The following is a 24,852-nucleotide window of genomic DNA, read 5'->3' as shown; positions in this document are numbered from 1 at the left end:
GGAATGTTTAGAAACTGAAATTTCTTCTTTTTTAACGACCAGTTTGTCTGTGCAAATGCACTGGATTTGTTGAGCTAATGCTGTTTTTCTGGATCTTTCCTTCTTTCCCTGTCTGTGCTTCAATGCCTCCCCAACTTTGCAATGTAGCAAGCTGAGCAGTTGTTCAATCAGATGTACAACCCAGTAAGTCATTTCTGAAAGTTCCCGCTGTAACATATCAAAGCATGAGGATCCATTGATCACATGTCACGGTGTACCATACTGGGGAGGTTTTAAAAATAGTTATGAGTCTCTTCCCATTTCCGTTTTGTCAAAAGAAATGATCTGTGCAAAGGCCACTGCCATTTCTTTTGAATGTGAAATTTAAAAATTAAGAACTCAAGAAAATATTGCCAGCTCTGCTATCACATCCTTCTAAACTTTATAGAAAAGCTGAGGTCAGCTGCAGATCTGGGCTCAGGGAATTCTTTCTTAGATTCTTCTAACTCAGAGTTACCTATGTGAAATGGGATAGCATTTCATAAAGTAGCAAGCAGCTCGATGTAAATTATATTCAAATGATAGAAGTTAAAATAGGTTTAGATTTAAAAATAGGGCTATGCTCTTTGAAATTGGTAAATGCTGAACATTATTGTGGGTTTTGTAACAGTTAAAAACATGTCATTTGGCCGAGGACAAACTAAAATATAGCCTCCTAATAACAGATAGTAACAATTCTGATTATAGCTTAATGGTACACAAAACAGGTAACTAGTAAAAATATATGTAAAATGGCTAGCCCAGATGCCACCACTGATTTTTTTTATCCTAATGACAGGTGTGCATTTATATGAAGCAGTTTATTTGTTTTCTTTAACTTATTAAAGAAGAAAGACCTTTTTGTGTTGTCAACCCAACTGGCTTACTGGGTGAAATATTACCTAAAGGTGACCAGAATTTGTCAGTTGGTAGATGTGATCTGTGCTATAATGCATTCTAATTACCTCCTATTTATGAATTCACATCATGGGAAGAATAGCATAGATAAAAGAAACAATTCAGCCAACAACTTTTTGTTAAGCTGCTATTCCAGGTTACATCCAGCATGATATACAAGATGCTTGGGTGTATTTAATTAGATTCAACCTCCACTCTCCAAACTTTAAAACAAATTTTGTTTTCGCAAACAATTTCTCAATTTCAGTTGGTGTATCTTTATTAACCTCTTTCCCCAAATACTATTTTTAGTAGACCAGGAAAAATACTCCAGATTTCCTTTCCCTTAACATTTGAATGGGAATGTTAGTAAGCAGGCTCAAAACAATGGGTAGGTGAAGAAGGACAAAGTTTGGAATATCTTTAAGCTTGAAAATTGACCCTGGGAAAAATAAGTATTTTCATTAGATCATTTTTAAAAGATGTAAAGTAATCCCACTGAAATTGTTTCACATTTACTAAAGACAGGAAGAAAACCAAAGTATGTCACATTTTGGGCGTGTGCAGGACATTTTTTCCTGTAGCAGCAAAGATTTATCAGGACCACAATAGGATTTCAGCATCCCTGTCAGGATAGGTAGGACCAAAGAAATACCTCTGTTAACCTTTAGATCATTTCCAGAAATTTTGACAATATGGCATTTATTGGACTTTGCCTTCATTTCAACCACAGTGGCGGGTCTCCAGGAAGCAAAAACAAACTTTACTCCTCAAATTAATGAAGCTAACCCATTGGTTTGGCATCCTGGACGTATAGCCAACCTCTCATTATTTTAACTCTCCCTGTCTGCAGATATTCTCAGGGTCCAGTTCTTTTTGGAACTGATAGGGATACAGCATGATAGATTTTCTATCCTTAAGAGTCTTTTAAAAAATAATCATGTTTTCCTGGTTATAAAAATAACATATGGTCACAGTGGAGAATTTACAAAAGTATAGAATTATTGGAGAAAATAAAAATAACAGGATGTCTTACAACACAAAGATAATCACTAGGAACATCTGTGTGGTTCCCTACCCAGACATCTTTTTGTTATTCTTGTCCTTTCCTTTCTCCCTTTGTCTTTTCTTCTTTCTTTCCTTTCTCCCTTCTTCCCCCTACTTCCTTTTTTACTTTCCTCTGTCTCCTTTCTTCTCTTTTATTCTTATTTAATACTCTTATTTCTTTTCACCAAATTGTGTCAGTGTTTATTGAGTTGTAGATCCTGTTTTTATAACATTTCATCAGCATTTTCTCTAGTAACTGTTATTCCAAAACACTGTCTTAGGGATTATGTGATATTTCACTGTATTTACTCATTCCCCAAATGTTGCTCATCCCTTTCCTCCTTTTTTTTTTTTTTTTGCCATTATATAATGCTCTGAAAAACATCTTTCCATATTAATTTCCAGACATTTCTGTTTTTCGTGGAATAAGTTCCTGGTAAATGACTTTTGAAAGGTCCCGATAGTTCTTGCTAGGATGCATTTTAGAGAAATTCTAGCATTGACACTTCCAACACAATGAAGGCAGCCTTTCTGCCACACCCAACCAACATGGAAAACTGCTATTTTACATAACTTGGACAAATGTGTAGATGGAATTTTTTTCTTATTTTAACTTTATTTTCTTTTATTACTAGAGTGGTTGAGGTTTTTAATAACTTTATTAGCTGTTGGTATTTTTCTTCTCTTAATTGTTTAAGTCACATAAGCACTTGTTTTTGAGCTTATCATTTCATTCATTGGTTTGTATGAGTCATTCTTTGCTTTATATAGAATCTTTGCCAGATTTGTGATAAAATTTCATTGAAGTATTTTTTAAATAAGTAAAACTATTTTTAGGTTTCTTGGCTTGTGTTTCCCTGTATGATTTTCTCATTTCCTTTATGCTTAGAAGTCATTATTGGATTTCAAGAATAGACACCTACATTTAAAATTTTTTTAATGTTACCTTTCACATCAATTTAACCCCTTTAGTTTATTTTGATTCATTTTGAAAGGTGAAGTTTTCATGTATATATTTTTTAAATGATTTGAATGATTATCTAATTATCCCAGTACCATTTATCAAATAATTCTTTATCCACTGATCTTGATACTGTTCATTGTATGTCTCATTTGGATGAATGTCTTAGTTTCTGAGCTTCCATTTGGTTTTATCAATGTCTGTTGCTTGTTGAGTCAGAATTTTAATTATTGTTGCTTTATAATATTTTCAAAGTATCTAGTGAAATAAATTCCACCCTAGTTTGTTTCTACTTTTCATTTTGGTTTGTTTTAGTATTATTAACCTTTAATTTTCTATTATTCCAAGTAAATTTCAGGATTACCCTTGTCAACTAATTTGTTAATTTTAATTTGAATTATACTCAACCTATAAAATAATTTTAGAATGATATCTTTCCAATATTATTTCTTCCAGTTCATGAGGTTGATACAACTTTTGTTTATTTCAGAGATCTTTTACAGTAAAGGTTTGACATTTTTCTATTATAGGCTTGTGATAGTTCCTTTTAAAGATCCTAAGCAGTACTATATATATAATTGTTAAGTTACTAAAAATTTATGTTAGGTGAATTTTGGGAGAATGCTGTATTATTCCTTTTATTTTCTAACCAGTTATTGATACCTAGGAAATTTCTTTTATTATTGTATGTTTATTTTGAATCAGGCCTCCCTATACATTTTGGTGAATTATAACTTAATTATTTTTGTTAAATAAGATCATCTTATAGTCAGTTCTATGCCCATTAATCTAAACTAAATCAGAATAAATAAAGATTTAGCTTTAAAGTCTTCCTGGGAACATTTTCTCCTAGAGTAGAAGTAAACCTACTTTTGAAACTCTTTTTAACTTTTACTTTAGTCACCCATGTAATACTAAGTGATGCTTTAATGCCATTTCGTAGGAATCTAAAATTTTATCTTTGTATCCTTATTATTATAATAATAACCTTTCTGCAACTTAACTATCAGTCTTTACTCCCGGAGGAGTTTTGTCTTGTCATTATAAACACTGTGCAGGCTATCTTCAGTTGAATTCTTTTTCTTCCCTTAGTTCTTAACTCCAGCAAATAATATATTTTTTTTTCATCAGTCTCAAATACCTTCTTTGCTGTAACTCTAGTAGTTATTATGCCCAGAGATGGTATCCAGAGGTCTCATAAATTTTTAATAAAACTTTAGAGCTTCTGGGTCCTCAACTTAGTGCATTGTATAATATCCTTGTTGCTGCAAGGCAAATGACTGATTTGGAGGCCCTGGGGGCAACTTTGTGACTGGCCAGGGCCCACTTGAGACCCCTCTGATGTACCTCCACACCTGTGAATTTTTCCCCTTGCCTGGTCACTATCCACTGAAATCCTATCTCTTCTGCAAACGCATCGTTTGCAGGGCTCACATTTTATGCACTGGTTTACAAGAAAAAGACCAAGCATTTTTCCAGTCTAGAGAGAGAAAAAAATCTTGTTAATGTTCAGTTAGGTCTTCTTGATTTATAGGACTGTGCAATCCCAAGAACATGGTGGACTGAATTATAAATGCTTTCACAGTCATTTTTAGGTACAGTGGTTTATTTTTGCAATTTTTTTGCCTATTTATGAAAATTATTTGATTCACTCATAGACTAGTCCCCCAACACAATGGAAAACTACACCTATTTAAGAGACAATTCATGGCATGCACACAGCATGTACTAACACATGCACCCACACAAACGCACACACCTCATACTTGCTCTAGGCTTTCAGTGTCTAAAGAACTCAAGTAATATGTGCAATAACACTGAAGATTTGAGGTCACATGTTTTATTTAAGAACATCCAGAGAACTTCAGTTCTCTATTTTGCTAATTTTAGGACATTTCATAGTTAGAAGGGATTACATTATAATTGTATTTTTGTTTGAATGGTCTTAAAAAGTGTTAAGCATACAGACGATTCTTTTTATTTGTATATGTGTGACATAAGAAAAATTATTTTGAACATTTATTTATTTATTTATAAATAGCCTATGTGTTCCGTCTGTGAAAAATGTTAGATTTTAGAATGGTTGTTATAAAATGAAAATTGTGAGTATTTCAGATGTATTTAGCTAGAATTATAAAAGAAGAATTTCCTTTAGAAATAAGTAGTATAAGATTCAAAGACATATCATTGTTAGATTTTTAATAAAGTATTGAGGCTCAGCTTTTATATTTTGTATTAATTGGATTTAAATAAAATGTAAATTTTATAATATGTTCTAGTTCTTTAATGATACAAACTTTATTTTAAAAAGTGATATTTTTAAAAAATGGGCACCTGGGAGGCTCAGTTGGTTAAGCGACCAACTTCGGCTTAGGTCATGATCTCAGGGTCCGTGAGTTCAAGCTCCATGTCGGGCTCTGCACTGACAGCTCAGAGTCTAGAGCCTGCTTCAGATTCTGTCTCCCTTCTTCTCTGCCCCTCTCCCCCTCACACTCTGTCTCTCTCTTTCAAAAATAAACTTAAAAAATTGTTTTTAAAAACGTAATATTTTGTTCATAAAGATGTGAAGAATGGAACTTTTTTTAGAATATTGAAATCAAATGTAATGTTTAAAGTAGTTTATATACACTGTTCTGCTGTTCAGATAGGAAAGGAATTTTAAAGTGCTGTTAACAGACACCAAACCCCCAAAGTGCTGCAATCAGGAATCATATTTTCACTGTGCATAAATTTAGCAAATTATTGCTAAAACTCATAAGCATCAGGGAAGAAAAACTATCAGACTCATTAGTTAGTGTTCTGCTTATACTTTATGATCACGACTAATCATTTGTTTATTTTGAAAGAAATAATTTTTTTAAAATTGTTAGGCCCTATTTCAAAGACAGAATGCTATATAATATTATAATTGAATATTCCCTGCCCAATTTTGACAGCAGGTTTCTGGGCCAAAGTTAATGTTTTCCTTTTAAGCACTTAGAATGATGAACTGGAGTTTTACTGAATATAATCAATGTCTAACCTTTATAAGAGAAGTAGTAATAAACTTGCGATTTTTCATATTGATGATACCACTCTCCGGTTTGCCTTAAGCCACTTTTTGCTCTTTAATTTAAATATAACATTAACTTGAAACTTTGCCTTATTTCCTAAAATAGTTCTAAATTCTATAATTAAAATAGCCACTAGGTATTGTTATGTACTACTTGTCCTAAGTCATGACCAGATTTCTCTTTTGTGCTTGAATCAGGCTTTCAAAGTCAGTTTACATCAAAATTCCAAGGCTTGCCCACATCATTGAAGCTCCCAAGTTTGTTTTGATTTTTCCCACTTGTGGGGAAATTTCCTTACATGTGGAAATATAGGAAACATAATTGGGGGATCCTCAAAACTTACTGATCTAATATGTAATACAGACATTTCTGAAATATTCTTTCCCCAATTTCTGTGTTTCTGAGATGCTTGAGAGTTGCTGTCAAAGTTACCAGAAATATTTTGAGGCAGAACCAGATATCTAGATTTGCCTTTAAACCAACTGGTTTTAATCAGCAAAATTAAATCTCTACATTAAAAAAAGAATGCTTATTGATATTTTTTTGGTTTTAATGACTGGTGAATATCTTTGAAAGTGATGATGTTCTTCCCTATATCTATGATAATAAGTAACTTCTAAAACCATTAAATCCCCACCAATCTGTATTTTCAAGAGCTAGATTCCCCACTAATACAGATAGGGGACAAAGTTGATGTGCCTTAGTAGAATGCAATGGGCAATCACTTCTTGACCTTTAGGGGGGGCTAATTTGAAATCAACGCATCCATAAGGAGAAAGAATTACTGTGTATTTTTACTTTAAACCTTGAATGGGCCAGAATACCATGCTAGGAATTTGTTCAGACAATCATTACTCAAATAAATTTATTATTTTTGTCTTCAGTGTCTGAAGTAATCAGCCATTCTAGGTTAAAGAACCCATGTTATAATTTGAAAAGGCAAGAGTATTGCTAAATGCAAATAAAGTGCTTCCTTCACTTCATTTTTAGAGGAGGCTCTGGCCTTATAACTTGGATGGAAGCATAGCTTTATAAGCTCAATCTCCTCCTGTATTTCTTTAGTATATGTAGTATAACCCTCAAGTCCATAGATCACAATATAACACACTCATGTAACAATTTCAGGTTAACAATTTTAGCCCATCCTCTGAAAAGTTATGATTCAAGCCGAATGGAGGTGGCTACCTACAATATCTTTTATGAATTCTGTGGAGACTTTTGCCTCCACTACTCAGGTTGGATAGGGGGCTTACCAGCTGTCAGTCATGTGAAACTCATCCCTTGAATCTTTTCATGGACGCTAATGATGACCCAGAAGCAATTGTTACTTGCCCATCTCTATACAACTCTTTCTTAATGCTTTCTATTGACTTACAAAAATTTTTTATAGGGTATCTATTTACACCTTTATTTAATTACCCTTCCAAAAATCCTGGCACGTATCATTGATACGGAGATGTATTTAACTCAAAGGTATTCTTGCAGTTGCCCATTCCTTTTAAAAAGAAGAGTTACTGGCACCCACAAGTATTATCTAACAGATACCAGGCTAACTGTAAACTTGACTATGATCTCTTTTAATAACATGATCTAATTTTAGTATCACTTGAGGCCAACAGTGGCCTAGATTGAGGTATGTCTTTTGCTATGCTTTCTGTACTTTGAAACGTCCCATGAATCCTTTAACAGTATTCATTTGTTGGGTTGAAAAGAATACCAACTCACCTAATTTCACCTGGTGTCGAAAGCTGGCCTTAGATTATCTTCTCTTCACAGAGCTAAAAGAAGGAATGTGTTCAGATACCCATCCACCAGCAGACTGCTTTTTCTGTAAGCCTAGCAGGAGGCTTCTCTAAGGTGTATGTAGTATCTGGAAGAAAAACTAAATAAACCCATGAACTTAGCTGTATAACAAGCCGTACCAATGGGATGCATATCATAAAGTAATACTCATAATAAGAATACAAATGAATAATACCTTCCCTATGTTTGTTATTTGGTAGTTTTTGCTGTCCTTGGAGAGGCTAACCCCTTTGTCCATAGTAGTCATAAGACACAGGGCTAAATTTAGAATCTAGGTCTTGCAACTAGTAATCCTGTACCCATTTATTAAAAGTAATGATAATAATAATCATAAGAATAAAAACAACCAAAATAAAGCACAGTGGCTAACTGAACTGCTAGCTCTTTGCGAATCTTTAAATTAGAGTCAAGAGGGAATCTTAAATCAGAAACACAATCAAAACCTATTTAAATTTCTTATGTTCTAGCTTCTTATTACTCAGTTCATGAGTCCTTTTTTTAAAGATCTTAATATTATTGGTTGGGTAGTTTGAGAAAAATGTCATGAGAAGCTTTCTAGCTGCCATAAAATAATGGTAACATAGCATAAAAGTGGAAGAGAATTAACATGAATATTTTGTTTTCTTTTTCTTAGCAGTTTTTAAAATTTTATATTTTAAGTGCTTTTCTGATACAAGAGAAATGAGTTGATTGTTATCACAAATAGAAGTAGGTATATGGAATAGTTATTTTCTTTTAAAATAGAGTGTCTACTCTGTATTTTAAAAGTGGAGATTAACAAATTTAAATATTCATTACTTCAATTTAAAATAAAATTGTTAGGTGAATAAACTTCTAAAGGCATATTAGCTCAGGATTCTCTTTCAGATTATTTAAATTATACTGAAAAAGCTCAGTAATCTATTAGAATAAAACCTAATGCATATACTAAGTAAACAAAAATAAATGTTTTCTGAGAAGTGTTGGTAAAAGGGAATAAACCAGTACCTGATCGTAGTATGTTGAACTGATAAATTTTTCCAAGTTCTTTTGCATAGTTGAGTTTATGTGTTGAGTAAGGAAATCTTAGATTAAAGAACATGAAAGCAAATTATTTTTTCCTATCCTCATGCTTAAATAATATGTTACATGCAAGAATATTATTCTAAAAATGATTTTGTCATAAATAAGAAATTTCTTTTTATACTAATTTTTTTAATTTATTTCAACTAAATCATTGCAAAAAACTGTCAGCCTTGTAATAGCAGTATTAGTGTTAATTTTTCTAACCATGCATGATTCATTTAACCCCACAGTAGCTATAGCTTGCTTGCCTTGTTTTTTCCCTGAAATTAAAAAAAAAAGTTATAAAAACACAATGAACATCTGTTCTACATAGCAAGACAGCAGAACAACTTAAGTCCTAATAAATTGTTAACATTGTATTATTTCACACATGGATTTTGGAGATACATACATATATGACTTCTCAGAACTTTCTCTGTTGAATGTGCACTGTTGTTAAACTACTTGTTTTTTCCCTGCCTACTCTTTGAAGAAGTCAATTAGGAATAATGGGAAACAAGGGGTAGGCAAAACATTGCAGTGCAGTGTTCTTTCCATCTGTCTGAGAATATTTCAGCCAAAAGTTTATTTTGGGAAAAAAAAAAGCCATAACACACTTTCAGACACACAAAACCACAAATACTTTGGCTGCAAATTATTCTGCAGTGTTGTTGCTGTGTTGTTGCCTGTGTATGTTCTTGTGTGTGAAGCTGCCACCCACCCATGCATGTGTTTGCAGATTCTTGTCTGTGTGCTTGTTCATGAATTAGCTCATCCTCCTCCTGGTTAAGGTTATATTTCATCAAGAGAACAAGAATTTATGGGTATGACTGTTAGCTGGAAAGCCCTTCTTCACTTGCAAGTCTGTCTTTCAACCTACATCTTCTGCTGAAATCTCTCAGTGGGATGAAGTGTTCAATGAACAGTCAACCAGTCTCTTATATGTTACCGGGCTTTACATATACCCTTGCTGGTTCTTGGAAAAATAATTTAATATTGTTTTATCTCAGTTTCTCTACTGGAAAAGGAAGCTGTTGGTATGAATCACCTCCTTAACTGTGAGGAGTCAAATTGTCTTCGTTCTGCTTGCCAAAGCATCAGGAATAAAGTTGTCACAGTCTCTACTCCCAACCATCCCCCATTTTTTGGTGGGGGAAAAATACCCCAAAAGTAGTAACATTTAATGCAACAAAATATTAACAATAAAAGAAACTTCCCTGTGAAACTGTAATATAATTTAAAATCAGCATTGTTCCAAGGGAGCTGAAATGTAGGATTTTCCATTTTGCCTTTTAACTGACAGTATACCCATAATTCTTGATGGTTATTATTTTTTCTCCAAAGATAATTTCTGGGCCATTGGTGACTGCACTACCTATTGTTCTAAATTGTTGTCTTAACTACATTCTTTAAAAATATAATGTTGAAGGCTCATAATATTGAAGATGACTCCAGGATGAACCCTGAGTTTGCAGACCGGATAAAACAACTTGATAAAGAGGCATCTTACTACCGTGATGAGTGTGGCAAGGCCCAAGCGGAAGTCGACCGGTTGCTGGAGATCCTCAAGGAGGTGGAGAATGAAAAGAATGACAAGGACAAGAAGATTGCAGAACTTGAGAGGTAAGTTCTGCAGTCATGTTATGAATTGTCAGCAATGAGTGAACATGGGCTTAAGTCGCCCATCGCAGGTGGTGGGGGATTTGGAATGCGCATTCCTATTTCAAGTTGGAAACGAACAATGGGGCCTATTAGGGATGATGTGTTTCTCTAGGACATTCAAGAAACCAACTGGCTTATCTTTTGAGCGCTTATGTACTTCTTAAGTGTTTAAGAAAGAAATGGCCAAGTTTCTTGAGTGATGTCCCTGATTTCACATTTGGGACAGCAAAGTGTGTGAAAAATTGAGGCTATGACTACTTGAAACCTTAGTAGTGGTTGTTGTTGCTGTTTTCCCATAAAAGACAAGCATTTGTGGTTTAGGTTTGTTTCAGGCAAAGAATATGGAAGAATATATTTGGAAATTCATTCAAGATAGGAGAAAGGGAAAGGAGCTTGCATCCTTTGGATGTCTTTTGGCACACCACAACACATTCATCTTGGGATGTATCTTGTAAGAGGACCTTATAGCATTTGTTAAATAAATATGTTTGAATAGGATCTAAGGCAGGTCTACCTGACAGCAGATTCTGTCTAAAAACAAAGACGGTTGTATCAGGATTCCAGAACATTTAGATTTTCAGATAAATCATATCCATATTGTATTTAGGTATAGGATAGACTCTAAAAATAAGCTTTCTATCAATGCTTTTTCCTATATTTTATATAAGGAAAGAATTTCTGAATAATCTTCTGTAACTCCATTACCTCTGAGGATTTCTTACTGGTTCAGCAATAAGGCAGAATTTGTCTTTCCTAGATTCAGTCCATATGGAAGAGATCAACAAATTTTAAATAAATCAGTGAATGTTTGCCAGCTCTGATCAAGACACTTGTGAGGCCTGAAAGGACGTCAAGACATGTGCAGAATGGCTCCCTATGGCCTTGTGGAAAGCTCACGGGCTGTACTGACAAAAAGACCTGGGTTCAAATTTTGCCTCTGCTTCGTGCCAGCTGTGCACCTTAAATCTTGTTAGAAATGAATGTCTAACAATCTCTTAAAATATATCATACTTTTCAGGTGCCAAGTCCTGGTGCAACAGTTCTATTATTAGAATAGTTGAATGCTAAAACAAGTAAATACTCAAGGTTAAGTGGCCATGTATTAAATGGATAGGTTAATTCTCAAATTTTCAACATTTTCAAACATAGAAATTAATGTATTCAGATTCCAAGTCAATTAGTATTTCACTTAAAATCTTAGTATTAGTTTGATGATAATCAGAATTTTATATAGTGTGACCAATTTAGCGATTAAATCAAGAATTTCTTTTCCTGACGTAAGCATACAAATTAAAATCCTTAAGGGCTTAATTTTAATTTTAAGATATGGGAATGTTCTCTCAGTCTATTGGTTCCTAAAAACACTTTTTAATTTAATTTAATTTAATTTAATTTAATTTAATTTAATTTAATTTGTTATTTATTAATTTTTTTTAATGTTTATTTATTTTTGACAGAGAGAGAGAGAGAGCGAGCAAGCAGGGGAGGGGCAGAGAGAGAGGGAGACACAGAATCCAAAGCAGGTTCCAGGCTCTGAGCTGTCAGCACAGAGCCCTATGTGGGTTGAACTCATGAGCTGCAAGATCATGGCCTGAGCCAAAGTCAGATGCTTAACTGACTGAGCCACCCAGGCACCCCATCACTGTTAATTTTAGATGTATCTACATGGCTACCTTGGAATTGTACATTAGGACCAAAACTTTCCTTAAAAAGCTAATGTAAAGTCACAGGGAAGTTATGATCACATCTCTTTTATTGGTGAGGAAACTGAGACCCTGTAAGGTTGAATTACCTTCTGGAGATTAGTCCTGTGGTCAGAAAAAGGCAAAACTGTAATGTATGTTTCCTGACTCCTAGTCTTATTATTCTGAGAATCTGTGAGTCTTTGAAAGGTGTAATATTATCTATTCCCTAGATAATATTAATAATATTATCTATCCCCTAGGTAATAATAATAATAATGATAATAATAATAATAATATGTATATTTTATGCTCACAATGTATATCAGGCACATTCCTAGGCACTTGACCTGCAATACTTTATACCATTTAATCTTACAACACAGAAAGTATCATTATCTTCATTTTATAGATGAGAAAACTATGACTTATACAGATTAAGTAACTTTCTAAAATTTCAGAGTTTATAAGAATGAAAGTTGAAATTTGAACCCAGGTCTGACAGGTGAGTGACTGAGAACAATCCAATCTACCAGGGAGCTAGAAGGAAGAAGTTAGTCCAGTAGCACTAAATAGTCACATAACTGGCAGAGAGGCATCGCTGCTGGGCCACAGGAGGTCTGTCTCATCTTTATTAGCTTTCATGGAAGCAAGTGATGGGCTCCACATTTTGAAGGCATTTTTCTGTACTAACCCAGGTCCCTAGAACTGGAACTGAAAAATCAGGATCAGCTACTATAAATATTTGCATAAAAATAGCATAGTCTTAGTTGGACAAACAGGTCTTAGCTGGACACTAGTGCCATTAAATCATCAAAAATATTCACATTTTAATATCCTCAATATGGAATGCATTAAAACAACAGTGATTTTATAGGCATTTATCTTTATGTACTTTCTGCACATTTTCTTTATCTCTGTCTTTGCCTTTCCTTAAAGCTGATGCCTCCCAAGCACTGTAATTCATTAAACGTGTGGTGGGACTTGAGTCTGTCCCAGTTCTCTGCCTGCCTGTATCTTGGGTCCAGCAGCAGAACATAGTCTGGGAAATGTCTGAGCTCCAGCCCCAACCCAGGCCCCAAAGGAGGTGGGGGTAGAGAGCAAGAGGGAAAGTTTCTTGGGAAAAGGAGAGCTCAGCCTCGGCCTGCCTTTCTGAAGTGTTATCTGCTGAGCTACATGTGTATTCTGACCAAAACATCTTCCTCGTTTGTCAGGCAGCCCTTTTGAAATTGGGCAGTGTCTCCATTTTCTGGCTTAAACTACAAAATTCCTACCTCATAATGTTGGGAACTAAAGATTTCTTAGCAATGTGACATATATCTCCATTTTGGAGTCATGGAGGAGTGTTTGCAATTAAGTTTGTGATTTTGAAAACCAAAAAATTGAACTTGAAATAAATTTGTGGTCTCTGGTCTGTAATGTGACCTACCAGAGTGAAAAGACTTCTTTTTAAAGGCAGCAAGTGTTAAAATATTCCAGAACTTCAGTCATGTGCAACAAAAGGTTCAGGGTTAGTAATAATATAACTCAAATGACACGGACACTGGCCTACTTCTCTCTTAGAGGGCAATTCTTGTTTGTTTTCTACTCTGATAATCTTCCCATTTTTTATTTTCTCCACAATGTATATATTCAAAATAGCATCTGCCTGGCCCTTACATGGATGCATTTACCTCTTAAATTCCACATGAATGATGGTTTTCATCAGCCATTGAAAATTTTGCTTTTCAAAATGCATATTGTACAGTGTGATCCCCATGTGCAGTCTTTCTTATAAAGTCTTGCACTTGATGCTGATGGCTCAGCAGGGAGCTTCTGCCTTGGACAGCAGGGGACTCTGGGGAAGTTTGACACCCGTGGGTGAAGGACTTTGAGCATATCTCTGAGGGTTGGTCCAAATCAGGTCGAAGTCTTTATCTGATCACCAGTGCTAGATACCATGTATGCTATATAATCAGATAGGCAATTAAACATTAGAGGGAGTGAAATATGTGGTCTTTCAGTGTCAGTGCCCATCAAGGGCTCTGAGTTTAATTTAGAGTTTCAGAATTAATTCTGCCTTAGGGAAAAGAGAGAGGTTAATAGAGCTCTTGTCAAACAAGTCCAGCTGCTACTGGATTTCTGACATCTCACCCATGGGAAGGAATTGGTCAGGTAACCTTTCATGTAATTATCTTAAATATGTTAAGGAGGGTTGTTGGTATATGTCTAGAAGACAGGGAATTCCCAAATCAAGCCCTCAATCGCATCCCTCCCCACTGTGGAGAGGAGAGTGGGTCCTTCAGTGTTCTACTCCTAAGACATAATAACATTGGAATAGAAAACAGGTAGCACTTAATTAACTGGATCAAGACATAATGTCATCAGACATTCAGACATTTGAGAAATCATTTCAAATGCCTAAAAGCACCTTATCTAAGGTTGAGAAACGGACTATGATTTTTCCTTCTGAATTTGTTCAATAATGTGTTGACATAATTTCTCTGATGCCTTTCCTAACAGGTTTTACAAAATGTAGACTGAAGCTTTACTTAAAAAAAAATGATGATACTGTGTTCTAGAAGTCTCATGATATGTCAGAGAAACCTGATACTAGTTCTGTTTGTTTTGATATAAACTCTTCTTTCTGAGAGATTTCTATGTATGTTTGTTAAAGTGTTTAAAGACCTTTCAATGAAACAAGTGGCTGATGGTTTTGCACCATCCCTAGCAACCCTTGGGGAAAGGTAATGGATATTATGGATGCCTTTGGGAATTTGATGAAAACTAGGAACCCTTGGAAAAGGCAACTAATCTTAAATGTTTGCTTACTGTTTCAATTTAGGATTCTCTAAAGCTTGGCCATGGATCATAGTTTGATATACCTCTCTGATCAAGAAGGATTTGAAGGAACAGCTGGGGCCAGTGTCCCCACTCTGATCATGGCCTGATCTAACTTATTTTTGATCAGTTGTGTGTTCATGATCATGAAACACTCTGCAAAGGGATTTCAAATATGAGGGATTATTGAATCAATGCTTTCACCATGTGTTGAATCTTGAATTTTCTTTTTGAGTTTTATCATCATGGTCAACATTGTTTTCATTTGAAATGTTCTTATTTAAGCTTTCTCCGGATGATTTATTTTTCCTTTCTCTGTGAAATGCTTAAAATTACTTCTTAATAGTATGGAATGGTGGGAGTCCCGTTGATAGATAGCTGGTAACCTGTTTGTATATCCACTTTGTTTTTTACAAAGAGCATTATATAGGTTAACAAAATGAATGTCCACTATATGCTCCTGTAGTAGCCTGAAGAAGATCATGACTTTTTTTTTCTTTTAATTTTTGCTTGATCTGGGACTTTATTGTTTTGACTTATTAGAAGGGCATGTTAAATATTTTTGTACAAATAAGTTATCACGCATCTGGATATTTTCAGTGATGAAGTATGATCGTCATTTTCACAACTGAAAAAAATTACTCTCAGCTTTGGAAGTTGCTCTGTCCTTTTTTGGGAGGCTGATAGGAGGCAACACCTCACCTGAAGCCCTTCTCACAGTGTCTTTGATCATTGCTAGGTGCCGTGCTTTGTGAGCATCGAAAATGGAAATCTTTGAACAGAAAGCCAAATTGCCCAGCCCCTTTTGTCTTTCAAGGAGGAAGGAAGAATATCTTATAAGATGGTTACTGGTTCAAATAAAATCTTTTCTGACATCAGTCCTTACCACCAGCTCTAATGCCTTAGTAACCTCCATTTAAGTTTATAAAATAATAAAATTTTATATGCACATAGATAGGAACTTTCCCAATGAATAAACCACCAGAAAAGGGCAAATTCCAGCTCTTGGGTTGCTGGAGTACACCTCTGGTTCACACCAGTGCTTACAGTGATTATGCATATGAGAGCAGGTACTGGTTTCTTACGTATAATATTTAATAGAACAGCTTACAGTGTGTGCCCAGGGCTTTTTGAGGTAATATCAGATAAAAGTTGCTTTACTGTCCTTCATTTGGTTATAAAACCTGCTAATATAACATCTGTTGGCTGTATGTTTAAAACTAATGCATTTCCTTCCTTTTATTCTCTTTTGCTATCCCTTTTCCTTTCTGCTAATCCTCCAAATTGCTGCTTTCACCCTTGCTCCAATCAGCTTGACTCTCAGGTCAGTACTTTGAGTTTTTCTTCTAACTGCCTTCCCCCGCCCCCCCCCCCCAGCTCAATTTATTGCTTGCACTTGTTTAACAAACACATTTCTGAAATGGTTTTCCTCTGGCCACCACATTTTTTTTCCCCATTTCATCCCATGCCTAGGGATGGTTTATTTTTATGAGAAAGCTGTATAGGTGGGAAAGGGCAAAGAAGAAGATGGAAATAAATCACTGTAGGATTATTTGATACATTTGATTTCTGGATTATACAATCAGTAAGAGAAATCAGAGTGAAAACTCCCTAGTGCGTTTCTCCTGAGCAGCTCAGAAAATTGATTGCATGATGATAAAACATGTTGCAGTGGAAAAAACAAAATGCAGGATGCTAAATTTAACCTAGGAGAACAAAAGATTTGCCTGTGACACAGCAACTCAAAAGCTGAATTTAATAGTGCAAACCACTCAGACTTTTTGCTTAATAAATCACTATGTTTTGAAAGATTTATGATACTTTTTTAAAAGTCACTTTTGAAAATTATCAGTGTGTTGGTAACATATTGTACACACATGTTATTTCCTGTCATTGTTTTGGTTTTTGACTTTTTTACTTCATTTTTATTAGCCATAAGACATACTTTAATTACCTAGGGCATAGCATATGGAACCAAATATAAAACTCAATTCCATGTTGACTATGTAAACCCCAATATTAAGAAGCAAAATGAACGTTTTGCTTTAGAAACACATCCCAGATTTGATTCCTCTAAGATAGGGGTCCAAGTCAGTAATTTGTTCTCCTTTAAGTCAAGCAAGGCTTCTCTTTACAATAATATGCAGTAATATCTATTGATTTCTTCAGTCAATGAATTTACCAAAAGGTACTTGCTGTATGTTTTGAACTACCAAAACTTGGAAGAAAAAGACTCAAATTGATAGCCAATGTGGTTGTTCTTTTGAGAGGCAAGCGATACTATTTTCTTCTCTTTATTTAGTGTCTGCACCTATTTATTCTGTCCACTGCTTATCACCTAAGCCACCAGACCAATACATTTATGCTAACAGCAAGTGATTTCAAAATGAGGCCTACACACCAGTTTTGTCCCACTGTCTGCTCCCAATCCAATGTGGCTCATAGACCTTGAAAATGAAACCACATCTCTGCTATTCCCACATACCACACTGGGTGTCCCACAGGAACTGCCTTGAACTTCAAGACACTGAACAAAGCCCATTCTCAAGAGTTCACGAGAGATCTAAACAGAGGTTAAAAGCATGGTCCTACAGAACTGCTCTCATCCAAAAGCTAATGACAGTTCATTAACTTTCTGGTGCCCCTATATGCAGAGAGAGACCTAATAATGAAAGAGAGGAGGAGCTTGGCCACATGGCATCCAAACCTTTCCTCCAAGTTTTGGATCCGCTCTTTTAATGAAGCTTTTAGCCTTTGTCCTTGTGTATGTTTTTTGTTTTCTTTTTCCTTTTGCCTTCGCTCTGCTGCTCCTAATCTGCACCTGTTGATGTTGAAGCCCTTGAGACCAGGAACCCCTTTTTCTCTCACACCTCATGTTCCCTGCCAGGGTCTTCAGATGTTGTCCACAGGCATTCTACTATGTCTTATATATCGGGAAATGTATGGTGTAGTACTTAGGTTTTTCCTCATTCATGGTGAATGAACATGAACTCTGACTCTCAGAAGACAAGATGCAGGATTAGGGCTGGGAGAGGTTGTGGGTGACAAGGGGTCTATCTACAGGGGGCTCGGTGTGTTGATTGATTTTGGTAAAATGTTCAGGCCAGGTCCGTTGTGTGAACTATATGGGCAAATCAAGATTCAGATCATTTCAATATCATTTAACCTCTTGCCCCATAAGCACACAATGGAGAAAATGTGCAATCATTGTAAACAGTCTCTTGTTATATTTTTAGTGTAAGAGAAATTGGGCAGCCCTGCTTTCCTGGAAACAAAAATGTCTATAGGTCTTGGAAGCTTTCTTGAGCTTTGACAAGTTTCCAGAGTTAACTGTGCTCCCCCCTTCCCCAACCACTCCAAGTTTACCAGTTAAAATAAAATGAAATGTAACAATTCTGGAGGGGAAATGGGTGAGGGATGGGTTAAATGGGTGATGGGTATTAAGGAAGGCACTTGCTGTAATGAGCACTGGGTAGTGTATATAAGTGTGAATCACTAAATTTTACACCTGAAACTAATATTACACTATTTTAACTAAGTGGAATTTAATAAAAGCTTGAAAAAGGAAAAAAATAGTTAAGGGAAATGTAACAATTGAAATGAAATGTAACAATTGAATTGAATACAGGACCTCTGGCTAGCGTACTTTCTTTATATGACTTATAATTGAGATACATATATTTGTGTATGTATGCATACACATATGTGTGTATATACATATCACATTTTTTTTAATGTGTGGTCTTTCTTACCATAGAAGTTTGTAGTCTGCCCTGCACCTCCCTACCTCCCAATCTGAAGTTTGAAAACTTGACTCACTGTTGGGTCTCTTTTTCTGTGCTCTGGACACCATGGGAAATCTTCCCCTCCAACTACTATTTAAAATGGCCTCACTTCCTTTTCAAACTCTATACAGACTGTCCTGCTTGAATTCAGGTGGACAGATAATAAGTATCTGGTTTGGTAAAATGCAAATGTCATATTCCAAACTGGTCAGATTCTCACTCCAGAAAACTCCCACTTCTGTCAAGAATCTCTTTACACACAAACCAGTGGGAAGCTGGAGAGATTTAACAGGATCTCTGCATTGCACTCTGGGGGAGAGTTTATGTTGAAGTTTGCTCATTTCTAGGAACTATTTGTGAGATTAGTGTGTGACTTATGACAGATGACATTATCTAGATAAATGTGTACAGCAACTGACCAAAAAAAAAGAAACAATATCCTTTGGGATTCACTTCTAAATCCTGCCAGAGAGTCAACCAAGTAAAACCAGAAGACTCAGAGCTTTCCTGGGCTCTCCCAGCCTCCAGTTTGCTTTGAATCTTGGGTCAGCTGCTTCCTTGCTTGTGCCTCAGTATCCCTTCTTGGAGAGGAAGGAGCTGTGTTTTGAGTGGGTCTCCTGGGATCCTCCCTGCACATATCCTGTGGGGGTACTGTTGGTGACAGGCTGTGTGCATCTCCCTGGCAAGCAGGCTCCAGCTGATGGCTGGCGCCTGGCAGCAGGCGTGAGCTCATTGTTACAGAGTCACTTCAAACACTTCTACCAAAATAAACTCTTTGTGATGTTTCCCCAGAGCTCAGTACTGCACTCTCAATCTCTCATTCTTCTAGCAAAGGATGAAGTCATTGCTCCCGGACCTCAGAGGTCTGTTGCCCAAAGAAATAATGAAAAACAACTTGCCTAGAGCATCCCCTGCTGTCCTGTAGTTTGTTCTTCACTAGTTCTTACCTCATTCTCTCCACAGATACCTAGTGAGCACCTACTGTGTGCTAGGCCTGGCACTATATGCTGGCCTGGCATTTCTAAAAAGCAGCTGATGAAGGGACACCTGGGTAACTCGATTGGCTGAATGTCTGACTCTTGATATGGGCTCGGGTCATCATCTTGTGGTCATGAAATTGGGCCCTGCGTCAGGCTCCATGCTGGATGTGGAGCCTGCTTGGGATTGTCTCTCTCCCTTTCTGCCCCTCCCCTGCTCATGCTCTCTCTTTCTCTCTCTCTCTTTCAAAATAAATGTAAAAAAAGAGAGCTGATGAAAAACTGACCAAATCGCTTAAGAAATGATGATGTGTTGGGGCGCCTGGGTGGCTCAGTCAGTTAAGCATCCGACTTCAGACCAGGTCATGATCTCACAGTCCGTGAGTTCGAGCCCCACGTCGGGCTCTGTGCTGACAGCTCAGAGCCTGGAGCCTCCTGCGGATTCTGTGACTCCTTGTCTCTCTGCCCCTCCACCTCTCATGCTCAGTGTCTCTATAAACATTAAAAAAAAAAGTTAGAAATGATGATGTATATTACATTCATTTTTATATTCGTGATGCACATTGATATTAATAATAATAGAAATAACAGAAGTAGAAGTAACAGCAGCAGTAACAATATTGGACATTAAGTGCCAGCACTGAATTAATAACTTTTTATGTAGTATTTACTTATAGCAACTGTATGAGGTTGGGACTGTCTGTTCTTTCATGTTAGAGAAGAGGAAACTGGAGTTCATAAAAGTTAAATATTTTGCTCAAGTTAATACAAGCTAGTAAGTGAAGAAATTGGGGTTTTTCACCCAAAAGCCGGTCCTTTCTGATTTACAAATGGAATCTTTTGCCACTTCTTCAATTGCATTAAAATCATTGAGAAGGCCTGCAGTAGGGACTCCCGTGCAATTGTGTAGGATCCACAGTTTCCCAAATATGGGGTTCATAGAATAGACCACATGAAACACCTTGGGGAAATACTATCCTGTTGGCTGTGCAGACAGCCTCTCTTCACTCTGTGATTCTTGCCTCCCTCCCCCTCCACCTCTTCCCCCTCCTTGGGCTGGTTTCTTCTGTAAAAATCCTGCCTCTTCATGGCCCTATCAGGTATCACCTGTCCAACCTTCCCTGAGCCCCTGAAGCAGAAGCAGTTTCTCCCTGCCTTGACCTCCTGAGCTTTATCTGACCCTTTCTCCTGGCCTGTGTTATATCCTACCTTGGATTAGGCACTGTGTCTCCTAGTAGATGGCAGCCTCCTTGAGCACTGGCTGGATCTCCAGCTCCACGTGGTGTTGTAGCACACACTGGAAGTGGCAATCACACTCCTGTGTGTTGAATAAATGACTTTTGAAGACAGTAACTTCCTTCGCTCCCTCTCACCCCTCATGCCCTCTACTGGGTCCCTATGGAGAGTTGCTGGTGGGCTCTTCCTGGAGGTGGAGTCGACTGTGTTGACTGCTTCAGACAGGAAGCCCTCAGAAAAGATATGATTAGTTTTCTATCAAGCTGGTTGCTTGAAAGTTCAAGAAAAGTAAAGACACAAATAAAAGAAGAGGAAACATCTCCTTCTAAATTTATCTTTTTCTCCCTCCCTCTCTCCCTCTCTCTTTCCCTCCTCTACTCCTTCATCTCTCCCTTCTTCCTTTCTTGTCTCCCTGCTCCCCTTCTTACCCCTTTCTTTCTGTCTTTTGTTCCCTCCTTCTGTCTTCCTTTCTTTTCCTTTCCTCTTCTTTCTCTTTCCCTCCCTCTCCTTCCCCTCTTTTCTTGACTGTTCATTGAAATCCTTCTGCATTGAGTCAGTGAGGTATGGGAATATAGCAGTAAAACAGACATGACCCCTTCCCTCACTGAATTCAAAGACCAGCACTTCCTATAAGGAAGGATTTGGCTACTAAGGAAAATAGTTTGTCCCATTTATACTAATAACTGGAAAAACTGGGTTTCAGGTGTTTTTTTTTAAATTCCTTTTCCTGTTGGGGTTTAAGGGGTTATCCACAGGTCAGAAAATTATTTCCCTCTTTTAGCTGCCTTATACTAATGCTGACATTTCTGGTGAAGTGTCAGAAAATTTTATGCCCAAGCAGAACTGGTAGAAAGCCAGAAATCAGTTGATTTTGCTTTGGGTGCAAATATTTTATTGGGGATGGAAAAAGTTGTTTTCCCTGATTTACAGCTCCTGCAAACATAAAGTGGGTTCTATATTTGGAAATGTTTTTGAACTTTTGAGGTGTAGCCAGGGGTTGGTTCTTGCACCTTTCCAACCTGGCCTTGATAGGACTTGCCATGGCTAATGTTTTGCTGAGCCAGCTCCAATTTGTAGAGCTAGGGCTTTTATGCTCTATATTATTTTTACTTTTCAACTTTTGCTTGAGTGGCTGCTCTGGCCCTCTATCTGTATTCTCTAGAATGTGAAGAAGATTGAAGGAACACAATTTGCATTGTAGTTGAAATGCTTTGTGGTACGGTGTGTTTCTGAGGTTCCTTGGAGATGAGTAAAACCATTTTGCACTTGCAGATCTGTTAAAACAATGACAACAACAGCAAAATCAAGGGATAGTCCTGGGTAGGCCTGGTAAATCTTGGCCCCAGGAGAAGAGATGCTAAGTTGGTCGGGTTAACCATTCCTTTGTGGTTTTTCAAAATCTTCCTCCCCTTCCCCACCCATTCTGTCCATACTCCTGGCTTTTGGTTGGTACTACCATATGGATGAATATCAGCAAATAGTAAATCTCTCAAGATATGTTAGCCTTTTCTGTAAATGTTGAGAAGGGGAAGGAATTTTTTAAAAAAATAGTTTCTCAGTATTAATATAAATCACTTTCTAGAAAAATAATATCTATTTCCTTTATATGGCTTTTCTTATGAAATGTGAATTCTATCACTTCATTACCCACAATACCAGCTCACGTTGTAGGGAAACCTATCCAACTAGTGACTGGGACTCTCTTCTGTATTGGGTAAAGGTACTTGGAATTTTCACACTGCATAATTTCACATTTTTGTGAAGCCTATGTTTTGGAGGAACCTATTTAAAAATGAGTGGGTACTGTGTATGTTTCTCTGAACAAAATACCTTGTTGTTAATATACCTAACAAGGGTTTTGGAAGTTTCTTTGTAAGGAATTCTTATAATTTTAATATTTGCTGCTCTTTTTAATTTTACCCTAAATTTAATGAATACTATACAGTTGAAGATTAATTATAATATCAAGGTAAATAAATATGAAAAACAGAATAGGAAGACAGAAATTGGCTGATTTTGCTTTGGGTGCAACTATTTTATTGAGGATGGGAAAAAGTTGTTGTTTTTTTCTAATTCACAGCTCCTGCAAAAATAAAGTGAACTGTGTAGAATTATTTTTATAGAAAAACTTTAATTCTAGAAATTACAGAGAGAGTCAGGGAATGGAAAGAAATTTCCTCTTGAAGACTCTCCTGTTGCTTTTTTTTCAGTCCAAGAGCAGTGAGACTTATGTTTTAACTCTTAGCTTGCCCAGTGACCTTCTCTTCCAGTTTTTTTTCCTAGTTGGTAACATTGTTAATATAAGCATTATTCTTATTGGTATAAACAGAACTGAGTGTACAATGATTTATGCTTTGCAATAATTTTTTCAGTGAAAGTTGAAAAGTGTGTGATCCTCACCGTGTGTGGACAAATTATACTATTTCTTGTGAGACCCCACATGTAATTGTGAAGACACGTGGTGTGAACATAAGCAACTCTTGAGACATTTTAATGTGTGGCAGGAGCAGAGCTTCAAACAGAGAATTGCTTTGCAAAATTTTACTTCAGGTCTTGGAAAATCTCTCTAGAAGGTTTTGAGAACATAACCATTACCTTTCCTGGATGGGAACGTGAAGTAATGGAATAGTCTCTTGATGGCCTTTGGTGTTGGTCAACTGGAATATTCCCATGGCTGGACAGATCTCGATGTGATGTGTGAGTTGAAGTGTAAGAGAGTGGTTTTAAATTTAACTTCAGAGCCCTCTGCTATTTAATCATATGTCAGTTTGATGGTTCCAAGGACAGCATGATATGTTGCTCACAGATAATTACCGTGGAGAAAATGAGTTGGTTATAATAATGAATAGCTGGAGAATCTTCTGATAACCTGTGATGAGTGGGCCTTGGTGAGAAACACTCACTGGGCAATTGGCACATAGGTGTCCTATCACTCTGGTGAGTGTGGGTGCTCTCTGCCACCTAAACATGCAAAGCAGGGGCTTTTTAGGGATTCCTGAACAGATAAAGAAGCACTGATCTTGGATTTCATGTGTATCATCTATCCCAGACCTACTACTTTATATTAGTATTTCACTTGTAATCCAGGTTATTCAAACTGCTACCTATTGTCAGAATGTTACATGTAAAAAATCAAACTCCATCTTAAGAAATAGCATCCTCATTGCTGTGGCATGTCGGACACACATCCACAGGTCTTTAAGCCTATCCTTGTGTGTGTAAAATGGAGACAGTGTATTACACGTATCCCTCAGGAGCTTGTGGTCAGAATGCACGCTGGGCATGGAGCACAGCCTGGCACACAGCAGATGTTCATTAAGTGGTGATGGTTGTGATGAAGATTTTCATGACAAGAATAGCAGGTGGGAGGAGGGAGTTCACGCAAGAGAGAGGTGGGAGGCAATCTGACCAGGCAGCCTCCTTGGCTTTCCTAGTTATAGAAAATTCAGTTGCTAGAATAAAAGGCTTAAGGTGGAAAACAACCTTGCCCTACTGAATGTTTTTTTTTTTTTTCCTGAGGGATGTGAGTAAGTAAACCTAGAAAATTCATCTTATGTCCATTTAAAAGTAATCTTTGTCTTACATAAGGATGTATTTTAGACTTTTCTGGAACAAAATAGCTAAGATTCAGCCATTGGTTTTCTGTATCTGTGCATAAAAGGACCTAACATTGAATTTAGAGGCCAAGTATCCAAGCATGTTCCTTCATCCATTAGTTTCCTATATTCATTGACTTACTTTCATCAAATAGTAATTGTAAGTATGCTTTGTACCAGGCACTTTGGTGTAACTTGAACTATTCCTAGAAGCAGCATCTAGAAAGATGGAAGCAAATTGATAGGAGTTATAGAATGATACTTATGCGAG

At 36.6% G+C, this 24,852-nt stretch overlaps 1 protein-coding gene across 1 annotated transcript in view; it reads left to right on the top strand.

The window, feature by feature from the left end:
- Positions 1-24,852, top strand: part of ERC2 (ELKS/RAB6-interacting/CAST family member 2) — a 709,181-nt gene that overhangs the window by 413,530 nt on the left and 270,799 nt on the right. Inside the window, exons 10-11 of the mRNA XM_042979179.1 lie at positions 10,253-10,446; positions 16,300-16,311. Of these exons, the coding sequence (XP_042835113.1) occupies positions 10,253-10,446; positions 16,300-16,311 (206 nt within the window). The remainder of the gene's footprint in view (positions 1-10,252; positions 10,447-16,299; positions 16,312-24,852) is intronic.

The sequence above is a fragment of the Panthera tigris genome, chromosome A2 (assembly GCF_018350195.1).
Source record: "Panthera tigris isolate Pti1 chromosome A2, P.tigris_Pti1_mat1.1, whole genome shotgun sequence".
NCBI lineage: Eukaryota > Metazoa > Chordata > Mammalia > Carnivora > Felidae > Panthera > Panthera tigris.
The sequence above is the reverse complement of the archived record's forward strand: the minus strand, read 5'-3'. Positions and strand labels throughout refer to the sequence as shown.